The sequence below is a fragment of the Dama dama genome, chromosome 1, assembly GCF_033118175.1.
Source record: "Dama dama isolate Ldn47 chromosome 1, ASM3311817v1, whole genome shotgun sequence".
Lineage (NCBI taxonomy): Eukaryota > Metazoa > Chordata > Mammalia > Artiodactyla > Cervidae > Dama > Dama dama.
This window is the reverse complement of record NC_083681.1, coordinates 32417263-32435844: the sequence shown is the minus strand read 5'-3', so window position 1 is coordinate 32435844 and position 18582 is coordinate 32417263. Positions and strand designations below refer to the sequence as shown.

General features: G+C 41.8%; 1 protein-coding gene across 1 annotated transcript in view; it reads right to left on the bottom strand.

Moving 5' to 3' along the window:
• TECTA (tectorin alpha) overlaps positions 1–8503 on the bottom strand; it is an 81234-nt gene extending 72731 nt beyond the window's left edge. Inside the window, 3 exon segments of the mRNA XM_061146158.1 lie at positions 2171–2458; positions 5096–5229; positions 8440–8503. Coding sequence (XP_061002141.1) covers positions 2171–2458; positions 5096–5229; positions 8440–8503 — 486 coding nt within the window.
• Between the last annotated feature and the right edge of the window lie 10079 nt (positions 8504–18582).

The window sequence follows — 18582 nt, the reverse complement described above, 5'->3', positions numbered from 1 at the left end:
CAGGGGATCTTCCTGACACAAGGGTTGAACCTGCGTCTCCTGCATTGGCAGGCAGATGCTTTACCACTGAGCCACCAGGGAAGCCCTTATGATACTTCAAAGGACTTTTAATGCTACATAGCGGGGGCAACAGAGGAAAGAGGTTAGGATTTGGAGATACGAGACTTGGTTTGCACCCTGCTCTGCCTTGTATAAGGTTCAAATCCCTTTTCTTGACCCTTGGGCAAGTTACTTAACCTCTCTGGGCCTGTTCCCTCACCTTTAAAGTGGAAGGCGAGCTTCCACGGGTCAATGATTTGCAAAGATAGGGCTAAATGATTTGCAGGCATAGCCTAATACAGACCGGGGTTCATGGCCAGCCTCAATAAATATTAGTTTTCCTTCCTTAAAGTAAACAGGTCCCCATCCCCTTGACTTTCTACTGGACTTCTAAAAGATATCTCATGTCCTATGTTTAACTGGCCTGTTGATATGTGTTCTTCTAAAGAAGGGGAGGCCTGGGATAAGGGTAAACAGGAGAGGGGGCAGATTTCAAAGATAAGGATGGATAGACACTCCTGCAGCTCTGGAGGATTTTTATCATCTTTCTCTCCCAGGAGCTCAAAGCACTTAGATGTTACCTCATTCATCCTCATGGAAAGAGTCCTCACCTAGTCTAGAAATTTACTCCAAAGTACAAACCAGAAAGTATCTAAATTATCTTGCCATTTTTACTGCCAATGGAAGTTTTTTTCTTTTTTTTTTTTTAAAGGTGGTCAGCATTTGATGGGCATTTTTTTCTCTTTTTTTTCTCCCACTGACACTAAAATTTATTGATCGCTGGCATCCTGCATTCTAACACTGTAAGGTATGAGAGTTGAGGACATAAAACATCACCCGAGGAGTTGTTAGCAATCCATAACATGACAGAGGGAAATGTATGCTTCTTTAGAGGTTATTTCTAGCCAATGCATCCCTTGTTTAAACTTGTTTCTTTCTGTGGTCCAGAACATCTTAGCGATACGGTAGCGACGCTACCGTCAGGAGGTGCAAAGAGGGTGCTCACTGCCTGGCAGCTACAAACTGCAAACGCAGCTTTTTCGCCTCTCCCTCTCTCTCCCTCTCTCTCCCTCTCTCTCCCTCTCTCTCCCTCTCTCTCCCTCTCTCCCTCTCTCCCTCATTCTCTCCCTCTCTCCCTCACTCTCTCCCTCTCTCCCTCACTCTCTCCCTCTCTCCCTCACTCTCTCCCTCTCTCCCTCTCTCCCTCTCTCTCTCTAACTCAGTAGTTTTTGTTCCACCCTTAAACAACTGACTCATCGCCAAGGAAATTGGAAAACAGATGGAATTGGAAACAATCCTAAGAAAGCGAAGGGCAGATTTTTGAGTGTCTTTGCTTACTGGAAATTATACATCGAAGACCCATCTGCTACTTCAAAGATCTCCATTGCCAAAGTCACCCAAACAAATGGCAAGCTTTCCTGAAAACTCTGTTCTGTCCTTTTATATAGAAAGTTGATTATCTCTATAATAATGCCAGTGATAATCTTTCTTATTTGACTTTTATTTGATTGCTCATTTGGGGTTTCTGAGCAGATGTTTAAACTTTATTCATGAAAACACTTTAACTGCCCACTCCAATTAGCATCAAAGATGAATAATTCTAGCCCCGGTCACAACTTTTTTAAAGAAGGTCATAACATAATAAAATGAGCCAGATCATTTGGCCCAAAAGTGGCACCCTATTTTCCTTTTCCTATCAGGTTTTGTGGAAAAAGGGTAAAAAAATGAAATTAGCTGATGGAGAGAGGCTTTTGTGCCTCTGGTAAGAGAAAGGGACCTTTGGTTTCCTGATTGTTCCCTAATCATAAGGGGTCTCAGTGCCTCAGTCACTCTCCTGCAAAACAGAAATGCTACCCACTACAAGGGAAGTGAGGAGGGCTTCTTTTTAGACATTTGTGATGATTTGTGACAGAGATGACACAGCTTCTGAAACATTATCACAGCCGACCAGACTGGTTAGGTGTGATGGCTCCCTCTGTTTCCTAAAAAGTGAGTTGGCAAGACTCCTCAGTTTAACTCAAGGAAACCGACATTCTTCAGCTCTAACAATTAGGCTCCTTGAGAGTAGTGAAGATGGATAAGAATTAGGTGTCAGGACATGAAGTGGAAAATGGAAAATATGAATGATTACAGGCGTGGTGCTGCTCCCTCCGTAAAATGTGACTTCCTCCCAGGTCACAATGAAAACCCAAGTGGCAGAGAAGGTTGCCATGTCTTTGAAGTACTTCCTGATGTCCTTGGTGGCTCTCCTCAAGATGACAGGGTCCATGGTCTCTCTGTAATAGATCTCGCCTCGAATCCCATTGTGCACATCTGCCCAAAAGGGAGCAATGAAGGCCCTCCCATCCGTCAGGGGAAAAGATTCAGGTGTGAACTGGCTCACGAGCACGTTGAAGGAGACAACTCCGTTGTTATTGACCTACAAAAATAGGAGAGGTTTTGCACAGTGGATCTGAGACTGTGACAATTTCAGAGTCATAAACCAAAACAGACGTTTACCTAATCATGTGAATGGAAACAACTTTTAAACCACTGAATTAGAACCTCCAGACAGCAGCTTCCATTGCTCAACTAGGAGGTTCGTTTGCTTCCAGACAAACTCATCAATTTCCTTTCACTTTCAATTTGTAGTCAGCGTCATTTCTTTAATAATCAGCCTCATTTTCATGTTCTCTATTCCTGTCTTTGTTTACACTTATCAAACACTATTGGATTGTGTGTGTGTGTGTGTGTATGTATTGAGTTAGGCAGCAGCTTATGTGGACAATAAAGAAGGTCTAGAGTTACAGATGCAAACTGACAGAAAAAAACAACATGGAAGCAAATGGTTAAATTTAAAAATTAAAGAACTCTGTATTAGACCTTGATTCCTATTATATGACAAGAGAGGAGTGTCAGTAAAAGATAGATCAAATACTCCATCATCAAACTCAGATCTCAGATGAACCATATCCCACTCTAAGACATTTAAAGGATTTCTATTGATGTCACAACCACTCTGAACACAGAAAAGGGACAAAGTAATAATCTACAGATGAGCCCAATTCCATTATAGCTCTTGTAGTCTGGGGACTTCTTTGTGTAATCTCTGCACAAAATGGAGACATGAAAGCTTTACATTGTATATGTAAATGACTATCTTACAATGATTTCTTCATGATTTGTAAATGGCTTAGTAAGCTTACTAAATTACTTAACCTTACTGCAAGTAACAAGCCATAATGCATACTCATAAGCAGGATCTGTAAAAAATTTGCCTCTGTCTGTGTCTGCAGCTCAATAAGTTGGTCCATGAAGCTCATATAACTCAAGGGCTTGTACAGTTTCAACAGCACGAATGTCAGTGAAGGGAATCCTTCCAATTCCTCAATACAGAAATACTCTATTATTAGGTTTATATTAATTAGAAATATTATGGACATTAATGGTGATCCAGATCCCAGAGGTTAGTTATCAGTATCTGAGCCACAGGTACGGCAACCTATTTTGGAAGCAAGGGTGTGTGGTTTGAAAAGGAAGCTGGAGACCTAACTACAAAGACATTGAGAGTCCACTGTCTGCAAGTCAGCAAACAACCCAGAATCTTGAGCAAGACTACATGACTCTGGAAACTCAGGGAACAATTTGCCCTCAAATAAGTCTGCCCCTAATTAAGGACCCTCCTTCTGCAAAAGCAAGAATTCTTCAGAATCCATGTCACACAATACAGTGAAGGAGAAAGAGGCGTTTAACTAAATACACGTGTTTTGGCTAGTGGTCTAGGAGACCAAGGCTTCCAGAATGGAAGCCCTGAGAATACCTCTCATCTCCAAAATCAGGTCGATATATTCAGAAACTTACCATCACCTGTTACAGACCAAGGAGGCTATACAGTAAGTAGAGCATAAAGGGCAATTCAAGATGCCAGAGCAATGTGTTTTCTAGGAAATAATGGTGTAATGAAAACACACAAACTAGCAGAGGAAGTTTGTGATGACTCAGATGTGTTTCGATTATCTTCTATAGTTAAAGGCAGTGGTTCTCAAACTTTGGCGGGCATCAGAATCCCTTGGAGGGCTAATTAAAACACAGATTGCTGCCCACCTCCCAGATTCCATAGGTCTGGGGTGGGGCCTGATAAGTGACATTTCAATCAAGTGCTCAGGTGGTACTAAAGCTGCAAGTTCAAGGACCATGGATGATGTAATAGAAGAGGAAACTGTTTTCTGGTGGGACTCAGCCCTGACTTATCAATAAAAAAGCAGAGAAGTCAGAAGTCCCAGACACAGAGATGACCAGAGATGGAGGTGTTCCGAGTTTGATTTCTTCCTCCGGGGCAGAGCATAGGAAAAATTGGAATGTAATATAATACATTTTCTTCACTCAATTCTTTAAGACCAAAGATAAAGACAGGTTTGATTGCTCTGAACCTTTTCATCAATGTGCAGTAGTCTCACTAGCAACAATTCCAATGGTAAAAAATAAAAAATAACCTGAGAACACAGGGGCCCAGGAGAGCTCTGACAGCAAATGATACCATTTCTTCATGCAGCTTTGATAGTGAAACCTTATGGCAGATCCCAGACCCTTTGAGGGTGGCTGATTCTATAAACAACATTAAATAATAGTGGATTACCCCTCTCCTCTGCTCTGCCTCTGCTCCAAATTGGTAGGAAGTCCAAGAAGAGCAGATGCTTAAACTTTTCACACCCCCAGAAGGGAAAGAAAAATGAGATTACTCCTATTGGTGGTTCACTGTATCTTTTTATCTTGTCTAGTGGCAGAAATAATGTTCCTGGCATTGGGGCCTCTGTGTCTCTTTGGTGTTTAATCACCCACAAAAGCAATTTATTGCCCTGTATACTCCTCTACTATGAACATTAGCCATTAAATATACCTTTGACTTCCTTAATCATAAAACCTGTCAGCTCATGAAATCTCAGAACTCGTCATCTGGGCTGCCAATAAATCCTCCATTCCCAGAGCCCTGGAAAAAGGTATTTAAAATACTTTTCCTTAATGACAAACAAGGGTGGGGGGGAGCCATAGAGCAAAAGCTAAGTCGTTTCTCACTTACGTAGACAGTACGGTAAGGAACGCCGAAGAAGAAGACGGGAATGGCTAGCTTAATCTCAGATGAGCTTCCATCGTCCACTTTAGGGGTTTTGGTGTCATTCTGCCAAAATGGATACATGAGTTCCCTGGGCTGAACTGTCAAGAGAGAGGGTGGTTAGGTAGACGGCAGATCCCCTCTCCATTAGGCAAGCTGCTTCCCTCCCACCCACTAGAGCCCACTTTTTCCAGTAAGTTACAAATGGCGCGCATGTCAAATGGGCTTTGCATTTATCCTAAACCTCAGCTGGACACAGTGTGTGATCTCCTGCCTCTGGAAAGAGGAGCATGGAAGTGATGATGTTTCTCCTTAAGAGAAATCACTTCCTGCTTCATTCTATATTTTCATACATTTAGGAGACGGCAGTGGTTATCACTGGCTGGAAGGCTGTGAAATTGACCCTGCCTGGAGCTCTCAGAGCACTGAGCGGTGCCTCTGGCTGTGGCGGGGCTTAGCCTGCTTGATCCTTGATCAGAAGGCAGCACAGAGAATGTGGCCAGTGGCTGTGAAATTCCCTCCTAGCTCAAGAATTCTACTATCAAGGCTCTTCCTGAAAGGAGTCCCCTTCTTCCCACTGCACAATAGGAAAAGATAGCAGATCCCAGAGGAAACAGACAGTAGTTGGATCTGGGACAAGGGTGGGAGGAGAGGGTTTGTAGTAAGTGGCCCGTGAATGACCTTGATTGAGCTCCAGCCCCGTGAGAAGGCTCTCTGCCCGGCTCCTGTATACAAAGACAGACATGGGATACTCTGGGGCACAGGAGGTTGGGCCTCTGTGAGCTCTTTGGAGAGGAGGCTCGGGGATCTGATTTATCTCCCTGGTCAAAGGTGAGAGTCATCACACAGATACATACACCTCACCTCCTGCAACCCTGTCACCATCTCTCTTGGCAACTTGGCTTATTTCTCAAAAGCTTCTCATCCAAACTCTTGCAAAGGGTGGCCCAGTTCGTAGAAATTAGAAAGCTTCTCTAGGGTCTTCATTACCAGTGCTCAGGTCCAATGGGTTGTGTGAACTAATCTACATTTGGGATTACATTACATTAATTAATTACATTCCACTAATACTTTTTCTCTGCCGGTATCCTTTCTCTTCTTGGATGAAAATAAAGCAATAGGACATCATCTTTTCTTCCATGTTCTAAAACTGTGTGTTAGTTTCCAGGGACAGCGGTGCATCCATCTGGGGCTTCTGCTGACAGTTCATGAGGTACCTAATTGCCACAATCCAGAGGCTGACACCCCATTCTCAGGTTGGGTGGAGGGGGGCCCTCCTTGGAAAAGTCCCTGCTCGGTGTTGATAGAGCCGATAGGCTAGTGAGCAAGCTCCTCTGGGAGTCTTTTAGTGAGCAGATGGCATTTCATGGAAGAGCGCAACAGAGTGACCAGAAAGCCACTCAGCAGGGCCAGGTGCCAGCTTCTCTCCTCCTGAAGAAGGGAATTCCAGGAGGTCTGCCTGGAGGAAGAGCTCCTCTTTTGCCAAGGGTTAATATCAGAGGAAAGCGGGGAAAAGGAGTCTGGTCTTTAGTGAACAAGCCAGCCTGCAGAAGTCTCTGCAAAGCTAGCCAAAGGGAGGAGCTTTCAGAGGTGCTATAATTAATTTCATCACAGGAGCTCTCAGCCCACGTGCTTTATTTAGTGTCACAATCAGTAGACAAGAAAGGATTCTTCTCTAACAGTCATAATTACATAGACGTAACAAACTCCAAATTCCTAGAAGGGAGGAATTTTTTAAAAAAATTTCTTTGTTATTTTTATCATAGTATTCTATACAGGTACTTATTAAATTTGAAGGGTAATGAGCTTTCTCAAATTAATAATAATAATAAATCAAATCTTGCTATGGATTTATCCTTCATAGGGAACTATTTAGGAGTGATGCCCAAGTGTAAATAAGGGCCTGATTCATGCTGAATTGTAATCATTTGAATGGAGAGATTAATTTGTATTCAGGGCAGCACTGACCAAGCTGCCAAGGAAATGGAAACTCGTCACCCCTCTTGGAGGAGACAGAGAATGATGGTCAGAGAGACCGTCTCTAACTTCTCTCTCTGCTCCAAAGGCAATGCAAATTTGCAAGAGTCCTTTCTTCATGAGTGATCCTAACTAGTTCATGATTTTGGACAGGAAAAGAATGAACAATCAAAAATTTTCAATATAAGAATACAAAGAAAGAAAAAATAAGAATACAAAGAATCAGGATATCTAATATTGCAAGTATGTAGCAAATACTTGTTGAATGAAAAAAAAGAGATGTTTAATAAAAGATAAAAGAGAGAAAGTTTAAACTATGGTAATTTTCACTTTAGTAGTCATTACCATTATAAAAATATGACTTGTTAACAGCATGGCTTATTGATAGCATCAGAGTTAAAAGAAAACTCCTTATTCATGCTGATCTTCAGCAGGGAATTTACAGTAAACATAACTATGTTTCCAGACGTTTTTTTCCCCCAACAAATAAGACATACTTTCTTAGTGCAGCAGTAGGTGAGGGGCAGAGGGACTCATTATTGTGGGGTTTCATACCACGACCTGCCCGATATAGCTGCTTAAATTTATCTAACCCTAGAAAAATGGCAGGGCTCCACATGCCTCATACATCTGTTCCCTCAGACTTGTGATCATGTGTCCATTCAACTAAACAAACAAAATCAAGAAAGATGCTCTAGAATTTTGGCCAGGAAAGTTTCAAATCAATATAAACTTTTCTACCTTTCTTGTCTAAAATTCAAAAACTGTAGAAAGAAATCCATGCAATCTTTTACCTACCCCAGGCAATGCTACAGAAAGAAAAAAGAGAAATCACAGAGGGGAATAATTTTCTTATTTCACTTGGCAGTTTTAGATTTTTGGCCATTGGAAATGGTCACTGAGACTCAAGTCACCGACATTAACGTCATTGAACCTTCCTGATTTTGGCTTAAATAAGTGTATTTTTTTTTTAAGTTTGTGCCACCAGTTCGATGCCTTCATTGGAATCAGTCATCAGGGTGCACACGCACCAGCCTTGTGTACTTTTAATGAAAATAATTCGCATTATCTTAAAGACCAACTCCATTTACATGGGGCAACCTGGTATACGCAAATTGTGTTCGAAGTGAAATAAGAAAAAGTAGGGACGTAAGTGAACATCATTCAAAGTTAATATATTTTGCCCTTGACAACCAAATTTAATTTACATTTTTCTTGTTACAGCAGTAGACACATGTACACCTGCCCTGACAATTATGGCTCCAACAAAAGCATCTCTTTATAAATTCAAGAGAGTGCTAATCACGAGCTTTATGGAATTTTGTAGTACTCACCTTGGTGCCATACAAGTGCGAAGATGAAAGAGACCCAAATTCTAAGTAATGATGAATAATTCATCCTGGAATTTTAAAAAGAAAAAGAAAAAAATCCCCAGCTTGCCAGAGTAAACAGAACACCAGGTGCATTTGGTGGCAAATCCCAAGACACATCACAACCATCACAGAGCATTCACATAGCAGCATCAACAGTTCTGAGTCAGGCTGAAGTGCCCTGGATGCTGGTAGGGCCTCTTAAGTTCAATTCTTTGTGGACAAATTAGATTCCCCCATGAGAAGCAGTTTGGAAGTGTAATGAATCACTTAAGTTGTCAGGAAATTATATAGAATCAATGAGCAAACAACCAGTCAAGGAAAGGCATCTCAGCTCCAGCTACTACAGCCCTGAAAACCAGCACCTCACTCTAAAGATGCCTGGTGTGTCTCTAGAACAGACATCCATCCTCTGTGAGACCAGGCTATCTAATTTTCACAGCTTTCATTCAAGATCCAGTAAAAGTCAGTTAAAGTACATGTGGTCCTACAGGTAGGAGGATTTAGAGTTTGCTGTCCCCTCCTCTAAGGGCTTCCCAGGTGGCTCAGTGGTAAAGGATCCGCCTGCCAATGCAAGAGACGCTGCAGACTCGGGTTCGATCCCTGGGTTGGGAAGATACCCTGGAGGAGAAAATGGCAACCTACTCCAGTATTCTTGCCTGGAAAATTCCATGGACAGAGGAGCCTGGCGAGCTCCATGGGGGTTGCAAAGAATCAGACATGGCTGAGTATGCACACACATCCCCTTTACTAAAGTATGGAGCCAGGCCATCATTTTGAAGTGCTGACCAAAGTCACAGGCAGTATAAGACTCTGTCCACTGACCATTCAAACGTGAAATAAATAATAGACACATAACAAAAAAAGAATCATGTCAGGATGGTTCCTTGAAATTACAATACAAATAGATTCCAGTACAAAAGCAAGTCATTAGTCGCAGCAAATTAGTTAGAGAAAGAACATCACAAAAATGAACTTGTTTTCATTTTAGTTACAATCCGTTGAATCAGTGGCTTTACCCTTGGACAGTCTGTGCTGCTATGTAGAGCTAAAATGCAAGCTCCCAGTTATACATACATCTGGAACCGAAGCGAGTGCAGAGGAAACCCTGAAGCTTGCTCCCGGCAGCATTCTTAAAATCCTTCCCTTATTATTGGAAGCTATCACAATTCATCAGCCAAACTTCCAAGGAAAAATCAGTGAACCTCCTCTGTAAGTTTTATTGTAAATCTTCAGCTGTCAAGCACACGCATTGAAATCTCAAGCACATCATAAATATTCGTCAGTTTTGCTGAAAACGTGACTAAGACTTCAGCAGAGATCACACACAGTTTTTAGCAGAAGGAGATGTCAGGCAGGTTTAAGACTGAAGTCCTTAGGGGAACAGTTCAGAGAGCAGGAAGGATTCATTTAAATATTTGTATTTATGAAAAATGTCACTAACCTGTTCGGCAGGGACTGGAGGAATTGAGTCGGAAATATTAAGCCAAATCTTGGTAAACCCGGAAAAAATTAGGTAAAACAAGAATTCATGTCAGTTCTCCCCCACTTGCTGCCAATTATTTCTGATTTCTGAAATGATGTCTGAATCCCCTACTCTTAAAACCAAAAATTCAGTTAGTCCTGTGCTAGAGTCAGATAAGTGTTGAGTTGCAATCAAGTTTTTTTCCTATTGATTAAGGAAAAGTAAATCTAAAGATCAGTTTCAGGATTGCGTAGAGAGGTTCTTTTCCTGAAAAACTAGACCTTTTTCTCCCCCCTCCCCACTCCCACCCCTTAAAAAAAAGTAGATTCAGATGGAAATGTCAGTTACTTGGAGCTGAAACCTTGGTCCTTTCTGATCAGAATCTCTTTGCACTGAAAACATAAAAGAACCCCCCCCCCCCCCCCCCCCCCCCCCGCCTCCACTTCTACCTTTGTACCAAAAAAGGGAACTGTATAACGTTACAAAATTAGCATCCACCAGCGAAGGATTAAAACTCCAAACAAAGCTGTGCCTCCAACATTTAAATGAAGTTGGTTTGCTACTAAAGTCTTTTTTTGTCTCTCTGGTTTTGAACAGTTGCCACTGATACACTCTGCTCTGTTTTTTCACAGGTATGCATGAAGTATTTAAAGAAATGCTCTCAAAAGTTTCTAGGTTTTATTCCTGCCAGTCTCTGATTCACCTCAAGGCAGAGGATTAGGCCAGGGAACAGGTAAGCAGCGTGAGGCATGATCTTTCACAAGGGAAAAATCAAAGGCTCTGAACACCTCCACAGATGCCCAGCGAGGGTCCTCGGAGGGTGTGGGGGAGATAGAACCCCTCCTGATAAATTTTGCTCTAGGTATTTAAACATCATGAACAAGGCTAAAACCGTTTCCAGTTCTGTGGATGCAGAATGAGAAACATTGGCTAAGGCAGAAACGAAGTTTATTATCCAAAATTATTAAAGTGAGACTTGTTTTTAAAAAAAAGGAAATCATTCAAATGTAGCAGGGAAAAACTCTCTGTAAATTAATAGGAATTTAAAAATTGCTCCAAATTTATCTCTGACCAGATATTTAAACGTCAACTGTGTCAAAAGACATAACTCCAGTTTTGAGTACGTTGTCCTAAAATGGACAAGAGGTTTGGGGAACTGATTTTTCAGTCTAAATTAGTCAATAATTTTTTTTTCCAAAATCCTGTGGTAATTCAGTAGGGTTTTTACCCTACCCTCTATATATATTTACTTTTAGATGTGTCAAATAACTATTTATCTTCCTCTGAGAGGCACATATTTATATAACAGAAAGTCTGACTTTGGGGGTGTCTGTTCCAAATAAAATTCAACTCAAATACAAGACTCACCTTGAAAAGCATTTTCCTTGCCCAGTCTTTATTAAGGTGTTAGTCCTGTAGTCAACCTAAATGCCATGAAGCAAAATAGTTGGTTCTACTTTAACAACTCCTAGTGGTATAATAACTGCTTTGGTCTTCTTTCTTCGTGCACTCACGGACATTTGTACTCAGCCGTTTGATCATATTAAGCGCTTCATCCTTCTTGAGGCAGGACTGCTCCTGGGATACACGCCACCTGGGTTTAACAAGATACACGAGATGGCCGTGTCCATGGCTCAGAATGGCTGGTTCTGGGTGTGATCAAGTGCCAGGTGCCTGAGAGCAGACGGGCTGATGTATCGCTGGTTGGGCTGGGAGGCCAGTTGGTGAGTGTGTACTTCAAGTGCACACTCAGTGGTCACAGAAGAGAACAAGTGACGAAAATCTCTTTTTATGCCATGTCGGCAGGAGGACTTATTTTGTTGAAGGGGTGATGTGAGCCAAGATTCGACAAGATTTAGACCTAAGGTGGTGTGGGAGTGGCTTGGAGCCAGTAACCCAAGACTCTGTGTTTTACAAAGACGGCATAGATGGATGCTGCTTTTTAGGCAGGAGGAAAGAGAGTTCAAACAAACAAAACAAAACAAAAAATCTAATTCCCTAAAAACAAAGTCAGCCTTATATACTGATTGTTTTTGTTTTGTTTTCTTCCGTTTCTTATGCCTTTTGTGAAAGAAATAGATTTGAGCTAGTTTGAAATGATGCAGTGAGAAGTGTGGTAGGCTGCAAGCCTCAAGCTGTGAGCTCCTCAATCAGGCTCAGCCTCACTGCTGGAGCCAAGGGAGAGCCTCCCAGCGACCGGACCACGGGGTGGTACAATGGCCTCGTCACTTTCCACCCAAAGAAGGACTCCTCTATTGGGCAATTTTTGCTCTAGAGAACCTAGCTGAGGTGACAAAGACTGTGTCAAGCCTTCAACTGAGGCAGCTCTATTATGCCCAAATCAGGGTCTAATTGAGAAAACCTTGCACTTGTGTATATAATTTTATGTATTAGGATTTTATATATAAATAACTGGGCTGCCCTGGTGGCTCAGATGTTAAAGAATCTGCCTGCAGTGCAGGAGACCCAGGTTCGATCCCTGGGCCAGGAAGATCCTCTCTAGAAGGGAATGGCTATCCACTCCAGTATTCTTGCCTGGAAAATTCCATGGACAGAGCTGGTGGTCTAGAGTCCATGGGGTAACAAAGAGTCAGACATTTCTGAGCAACAAGAATTCATATACATACATACATACATATACATATACATATACATATGTGTGTATATATATATATATATATATATATATATATATATATATGGGTGGGGGGAGAGAGAGAGGTTGAAATGCCCAAATTACTGGGACAGATGGCAGAAGAAGGAATTAAAAGTCTCAGAAGAATGAACGTGTTGGATGTCCACAGGCATAGAATTCTAGGTAAAAACAGCATCTGACTAGAGAACCTACTTTATGACAAAAGGGATGTGACAGCATGCCCAAAATTACAGTAGGAGCCACAGGTTGGAGCAGCACCCCGAGAGGAGAAATCCACGGGTCCAGGTACCAAGGTGTGGAAGCAGGAGTAGCCCCACTTGTGATCACTCCCAAGGATTATCGAGAGACTTTGGCTCCCTAACCCCTCATCTCCAGGTTGCGCAGAGTTTGACACCCTGGTTCCCAAGAGGGCGTACTCTCACCAGAGGACATGACAAGAGTCCTGCTGAGCTGCAAGCTGTGGCTGTGACGGTCTGGGCACCCCGGGCTCCCTGTGGCAGAGACTAGCAGGAAAGATGAGCCACCATCCCATCAGGAACCCCTGACTCTGACGAGCAGGAGGCGGTGGCGCTGCTGTTGCATATACAGCTGCAAGGGGTAAGGTGTGTGGAATGCAGGTGACACATTACGGCAGCTCTTGATACTACCTCAGCTGATTGTGACTGTGATGGACAAGCACAGCAACCTAGCCTGAGCAGCGTATGGTTACCGGGGATTCAGACTGCTCAGAAACCACAAGGTACACCATCGAGAGCCACAGAGGTGATGGAACGGATGGTGGGAGAGGGGGATGATGGGTTCCAGTCAGGGGCCTGAAGCCAACTGCAGGGGCCATAGTGCACTCCTCTAACCTCCCCTTTCTGAGGGTCCCCTAGGGAAGGGAAGTCCACCAGAGCCCTGGAAGAGCTGGCCCTGATCATGGATGGAGAGCTGCATCTACACACGGCATGGGGTGGACTGTGGTCCGTACAGATGTGCACCACTCAGATCCACCCTACAGAAAAGGATGCTCTGAAGCCCCAGAGTATGGTTAGCTGACAGCTTCCAATGGCTGGCTCCTCTGGTGTCTGCATCCGTGTTCAAGCTGAGGTTACGTTCTTGTGTTCCTCCACCCATGACTGAGAAAAGCTTTGGTATAAAGGACCTAAGTGAGACTCACAGGCAATCTTTGCTCCAGAGCATCTTATTGGGTTTGCAGACCTTGTCAGGTCTATGGCACAGTATGATGCCCTCTGTTGCCCCATCCTTCTTTTTCCCCCTTTCCTTCACAGGTATAATTCCCCAATAAGCCTTTTGCACTCCTTCCTCCACCTTAGCATCTGCTTCCCAGACAGCTGAATCTGTGACAGCTGAATCTGATGTCTTGGATAAATATACCAGCCCTCTGCAACTGATCATTCTGCCTCGTTGTATAATCTGCCATGAAGATGCCACATATTTCTGTAGTGCATTTGTTTCTACCACTTATCCATCAGTTGATTAATGTTCAACTTCCTAGATCTAGCTCGACAAAGTGATTACATCTAAGGTTATGTATTTATTTGGCTGGGCCGGGTCTTAGTCATGGCACGTGGGCTTAGTTGCTCCTTGGCATGTGGGGATCTTAGTTCCCTGACCAGGGACTGAACCTGCATTCCCTGCATTACAAGGCAGATTCTTAACCACTGGACCAGCAGGGAAGTCTCTTCATCTAATGTTATGCTTAGCGTTCTCCCCGAAAATGGTGGTTAGTCATAGCAGAGTCCTTGAAATGGATGAGCTGATATAGAAAATGCAATTATGCTCATGAAGACCTCTTAAATAGTAAAGATGTTCACAATGAAAAGTTCTCAAGAGAGCTGCATCTCTAAGTTTGTTTCTCTTGCTGTCTTGGAATCTTTGTTCTTATACACCTGGGTTAACTTTCATAAAATGGTCCTCATGCAGTCTGTTAGTTTTTCCGTCTTAAGAGCAAAATGTTTAAAAACCTGATGTCATATTCCTAAAATTTTTCATATTTAGTAGTATCATGGTAATCATTTTGTAACAGTAAGCTGGAAGCATTAGGAGTTTAAATTGTAACACAGATGCTCTAGGACCTGTCTTTTTAAAGAATTAATATTATTTACCTCCAAGTAATTTTCTTTTTTTGGTGGGGGGGGTTTCCCTGGTGGCTCAGAGGTAAAGAATCCATCTGCCAAGCAGGAGACTGGTATTCGATCCCTGGGTCAGGAAGATCCCCGGGAGAAGGAAATGCAACTCACTCCAGCATTCTTGCCTGGGAAATCCCATGAACAGAGGAGCCTGGCGGGCTACAGTCTATGGGCTTGCAAAACAGTTGAACACCACTTAGTGACTAAACAGTAACATTTTTCTTTTTGTGCTGATCTTAGTCTAGACACTGAACTCTTAATTATGAGAAAAAAGGCATTGACTCTTGGAAGATCACATTGAATAACATTAATGTTTATTAGCTAACTAGCAAGACTTTCTAGATCTAAGATCTCAATAATAAAAGATGTTCAGCTCTGAAACTTAAACAAGGACTCAGATATTTTCTGAAATTAACTCTAGAATTTACCTCTAGGCAAGGGGTTTGTAATAGCTAATTCTAAGCACACCAACATAACCAAAAAACCCCTCAACGAGTCGTATTCTAACATCCTTGCTAGTACATTAGCAATAAAGATGAAAAGGAGTTGGGGAAAGACACTTTGTATTCCCTATTCACCAAGTAGTTCTTAGAAGAATTTCACTGGTTGGAAAGAAGCAGTTCTGATTAAAGCTTACTGCAGACAATAAACAGAGGGTTTCAGGGCTATTTGTCTATCACTTTTCAAGGGCACTCGGCTGAAACAAATGCTGGTACATTGTTAAGGATGAATAGTACATATACCTTCTCCAGTAGAAGTGAAACCTCACTCACCAGTGTTTTAACAATTGCAGATTCCAAGGAAAGATAGCTCCTAAGACAGACAATTTGTATGGCTCATGCAAATCCTTTGTGTGTAGAATTCAAGTGGCTGGATCTGCATGCCTAATTGGGAAGAATCCCATCTTGATTGCCCTAACCAGGAATTACTATCAAGCCCAAGATCAGTAAAATCTTTGATTTTGCAGGGAGGTGACAAGTAATAAAATCAGAAAAAAAAAAAAAAATGTTCTTTTTTGTAACTCCAGTGGAGAACAATTTGATGACATCCATCAAAATTACTCTGAGCTCAGTCATTAAAGAGTCTGAGTGCAGTGCAGGAGACCTGGGTTTGATCCCTGGGTCGGGAAGATCCCCTGGAGAAGGAAATGGCAACCCACTCCTGTACTCTTGCCTGGAGAATTCCATGGACAGAGGAGCCTGGCGGGCTACAATCTATGGGTCGAAAGAGTCAGACATGACTGAGTGACTAAACACACACACCAAAATTACAAACACTCTGACTTTTGGTTGGGAAAATCACCTGGAGAAGGGAAAGGCTACCCACTCCAGTATCCTGGCCTGTAGAATTCCATGGACTTAGTCCATGGGGTCGCAAAGAGTCAGACACGACTGAGAGACTTTCACTTTTTCACTTTCTGACCTTTGATTTAGCAATCCCACTTCGGGGAATGTATTCTACAGTTTTATTTCGAACATGTAAAAGAATGTATGCTTTTTACCGCAGCAAACTGGAAAAAGTAGAAAAGAGAGAGAGGGAGAGAGGGAGACTGGGAGAAAGAGTAAAGAAAGACTGAAATTCTAACAATAAGGAATTGATCAGGAACTTCCTTAGTGGTCCAGTGGTTAAGACTTAGTGCTTCCAAAGCAGGGGGTGAGGGTTCAATTCTTGGTTGGGGAACTGAGATCCCGCATGCTACATGGCACATCCAAAAATTGTAAAAATAAGGTGTGGTCAAATAAATTATAAATCACATCTAAAATAGAATACTATATGCGTTCTATGCTCTGTCCTGTCCGACTCTTTGTGACCCCATGGACTGTAGCCCACAAGGCTCCTCTGTCCATGGGATTTTTCAGGCAAGAAGACTGGAATGGGTTGATGATATAATATAAACAAAGCATAAGATCATTTTGTATATGGTGTTAGAGAGAGATTGCCAAGATAGATTTTAAGTGAAAAAAAGCAAGGTTCATGATGGTATATGCTAACTTTGCTGGATAAAAAGGAATCAATATTCTCATTTGCCATTATTTGTGTTAACTCTGCAAAGACACATAAGAAACTAATAAAAGATGGAGAACAGGGGTTAGAGTGGAATTTTCCAATGTATGCTTTCTTTGTATTGCTTGACTTTTGAATCATGTGAATGTTTTCTATTTAAAAATGAAATATAAATGACTTTTAACAGATGTATTTTTCTAAACATTGAAATATACACCAAATAAAATTTTAACACAAGCACAGCTATTCATAAAGTCCTAGTTGTATTCTCTAATAGTGGAATAAAGTTTACATCTGCTCTCAAATGTACCAGGTAGTTCAGAAAAATTTTTTTCCTCTCTACTCTATATTCTTTAATGTCTGCCTCCTCTGGTGCTCATTCTTATTTATTTAACACCTTAATTGTGTTATAGTGACTTAAGAAGCATTCAAGGATGAAGAGTCTGTGAAAGACTCGGTAAACGGAAATTGGGTTACAATTTTTGGGCAGATCTAGATCTCACAGATCATAATAAACTGCCTCCTCTATTTTGTAAGAAATATTTATATTCCTCACAAGGTTCTGTCTTTAATTTGAGAGGAACAATAGCAGTGACAGCCTCTTCCTTTCCCGTAACAAAACATTTGATGCAAACTCCATTAGATTACTGTTTCTCCCCCTCCCCCCACACCCACAAACATCAAGTTTAAGTTCGTTTGAACATGGATGCCTCCTTCATAAAAGTCTAAGTCAAAACTGAGTGACTTGTTTTACCTTGGGTTGTTCACTGAAACAAAGTTTTAAGGCTCTCGAATGTCCTCAGCTTGAAAAGCAAATGATCAGTGTCCAGCATCATACTGTGCTTGTCAATAGCACCCAGGACGAGTGTTCACTGTGGCTCCTCCCAGAAGAGCAAGGAGGCCATAGGAACATACCAATCACAGTGTCACAATTCTGGAAGGGGCGTGAGGACAAGTTCCAATTTGGACTTAGAGCCACCAGCCACATCAGTGATTTTTGATACAGAGCAACTCAATTTAGTAAATGAATATTGAGGGACATCTCATTTTAGTGTTTTAGTGAAACATAAAGACTAACAATAACGGTGTGTGTGTGTGGAGGGATATGAAGGAGAACTTCAGTGCCAAGTACTGTAGTACTGCTGTCAACTGCAGTCAGATTTCTGGGGTTTGAATCCCGGCTCTGGTGTCCTTTATCAACGGTGTGACTTTCAGCAAGTTACTCAGCCTCTCTGTGCCTCATGAGTAAGAACATGGAGATAATAGTGCTAAACCAAAGGGATTTCATGAACACCAAAAGGGTTTAATATAGGTAGACCATCTAGGTTGGGCCCTGGTTGATAAATAAATGCTCATTGTTAGTGTTTAGAAGAAACACGAGGATGAAAATTATAACCCTGGATCCGTGGCACTGATTAACACAACCAGGACTTCTACTTTTGTCTTATCTTCCTCTTGGATTATGAGTTTGTTACTCCTCTCTTGATATGTGCGCCTTAAAATAGAATGCAAACTGCTCAGGGGCCTAAACCACACTGAAGAAAAGCATAAGATGTTCACGTATATTACACTCATAGGTCTAGTCAAATACACTTATTTGAACACTTCAGTAGATCAACTAAAAAAAAAAAAACAAACATTTTTAGGGTTATTCTCAAATTTTTGAGGGATATAGAAATTCATTATATTTTAAGGAAATATAATATGTTATCCCCTTCATGTATTAACTCAATTCCTAAATCTCAAGTTACACTAAAAACTTAACATTAGATGAAATGACTTATGTTAATATTTATCATGACCTATGTTTTTAAAGGTTATCTGGCTAAATTTGAATCCTGAAATTCTAA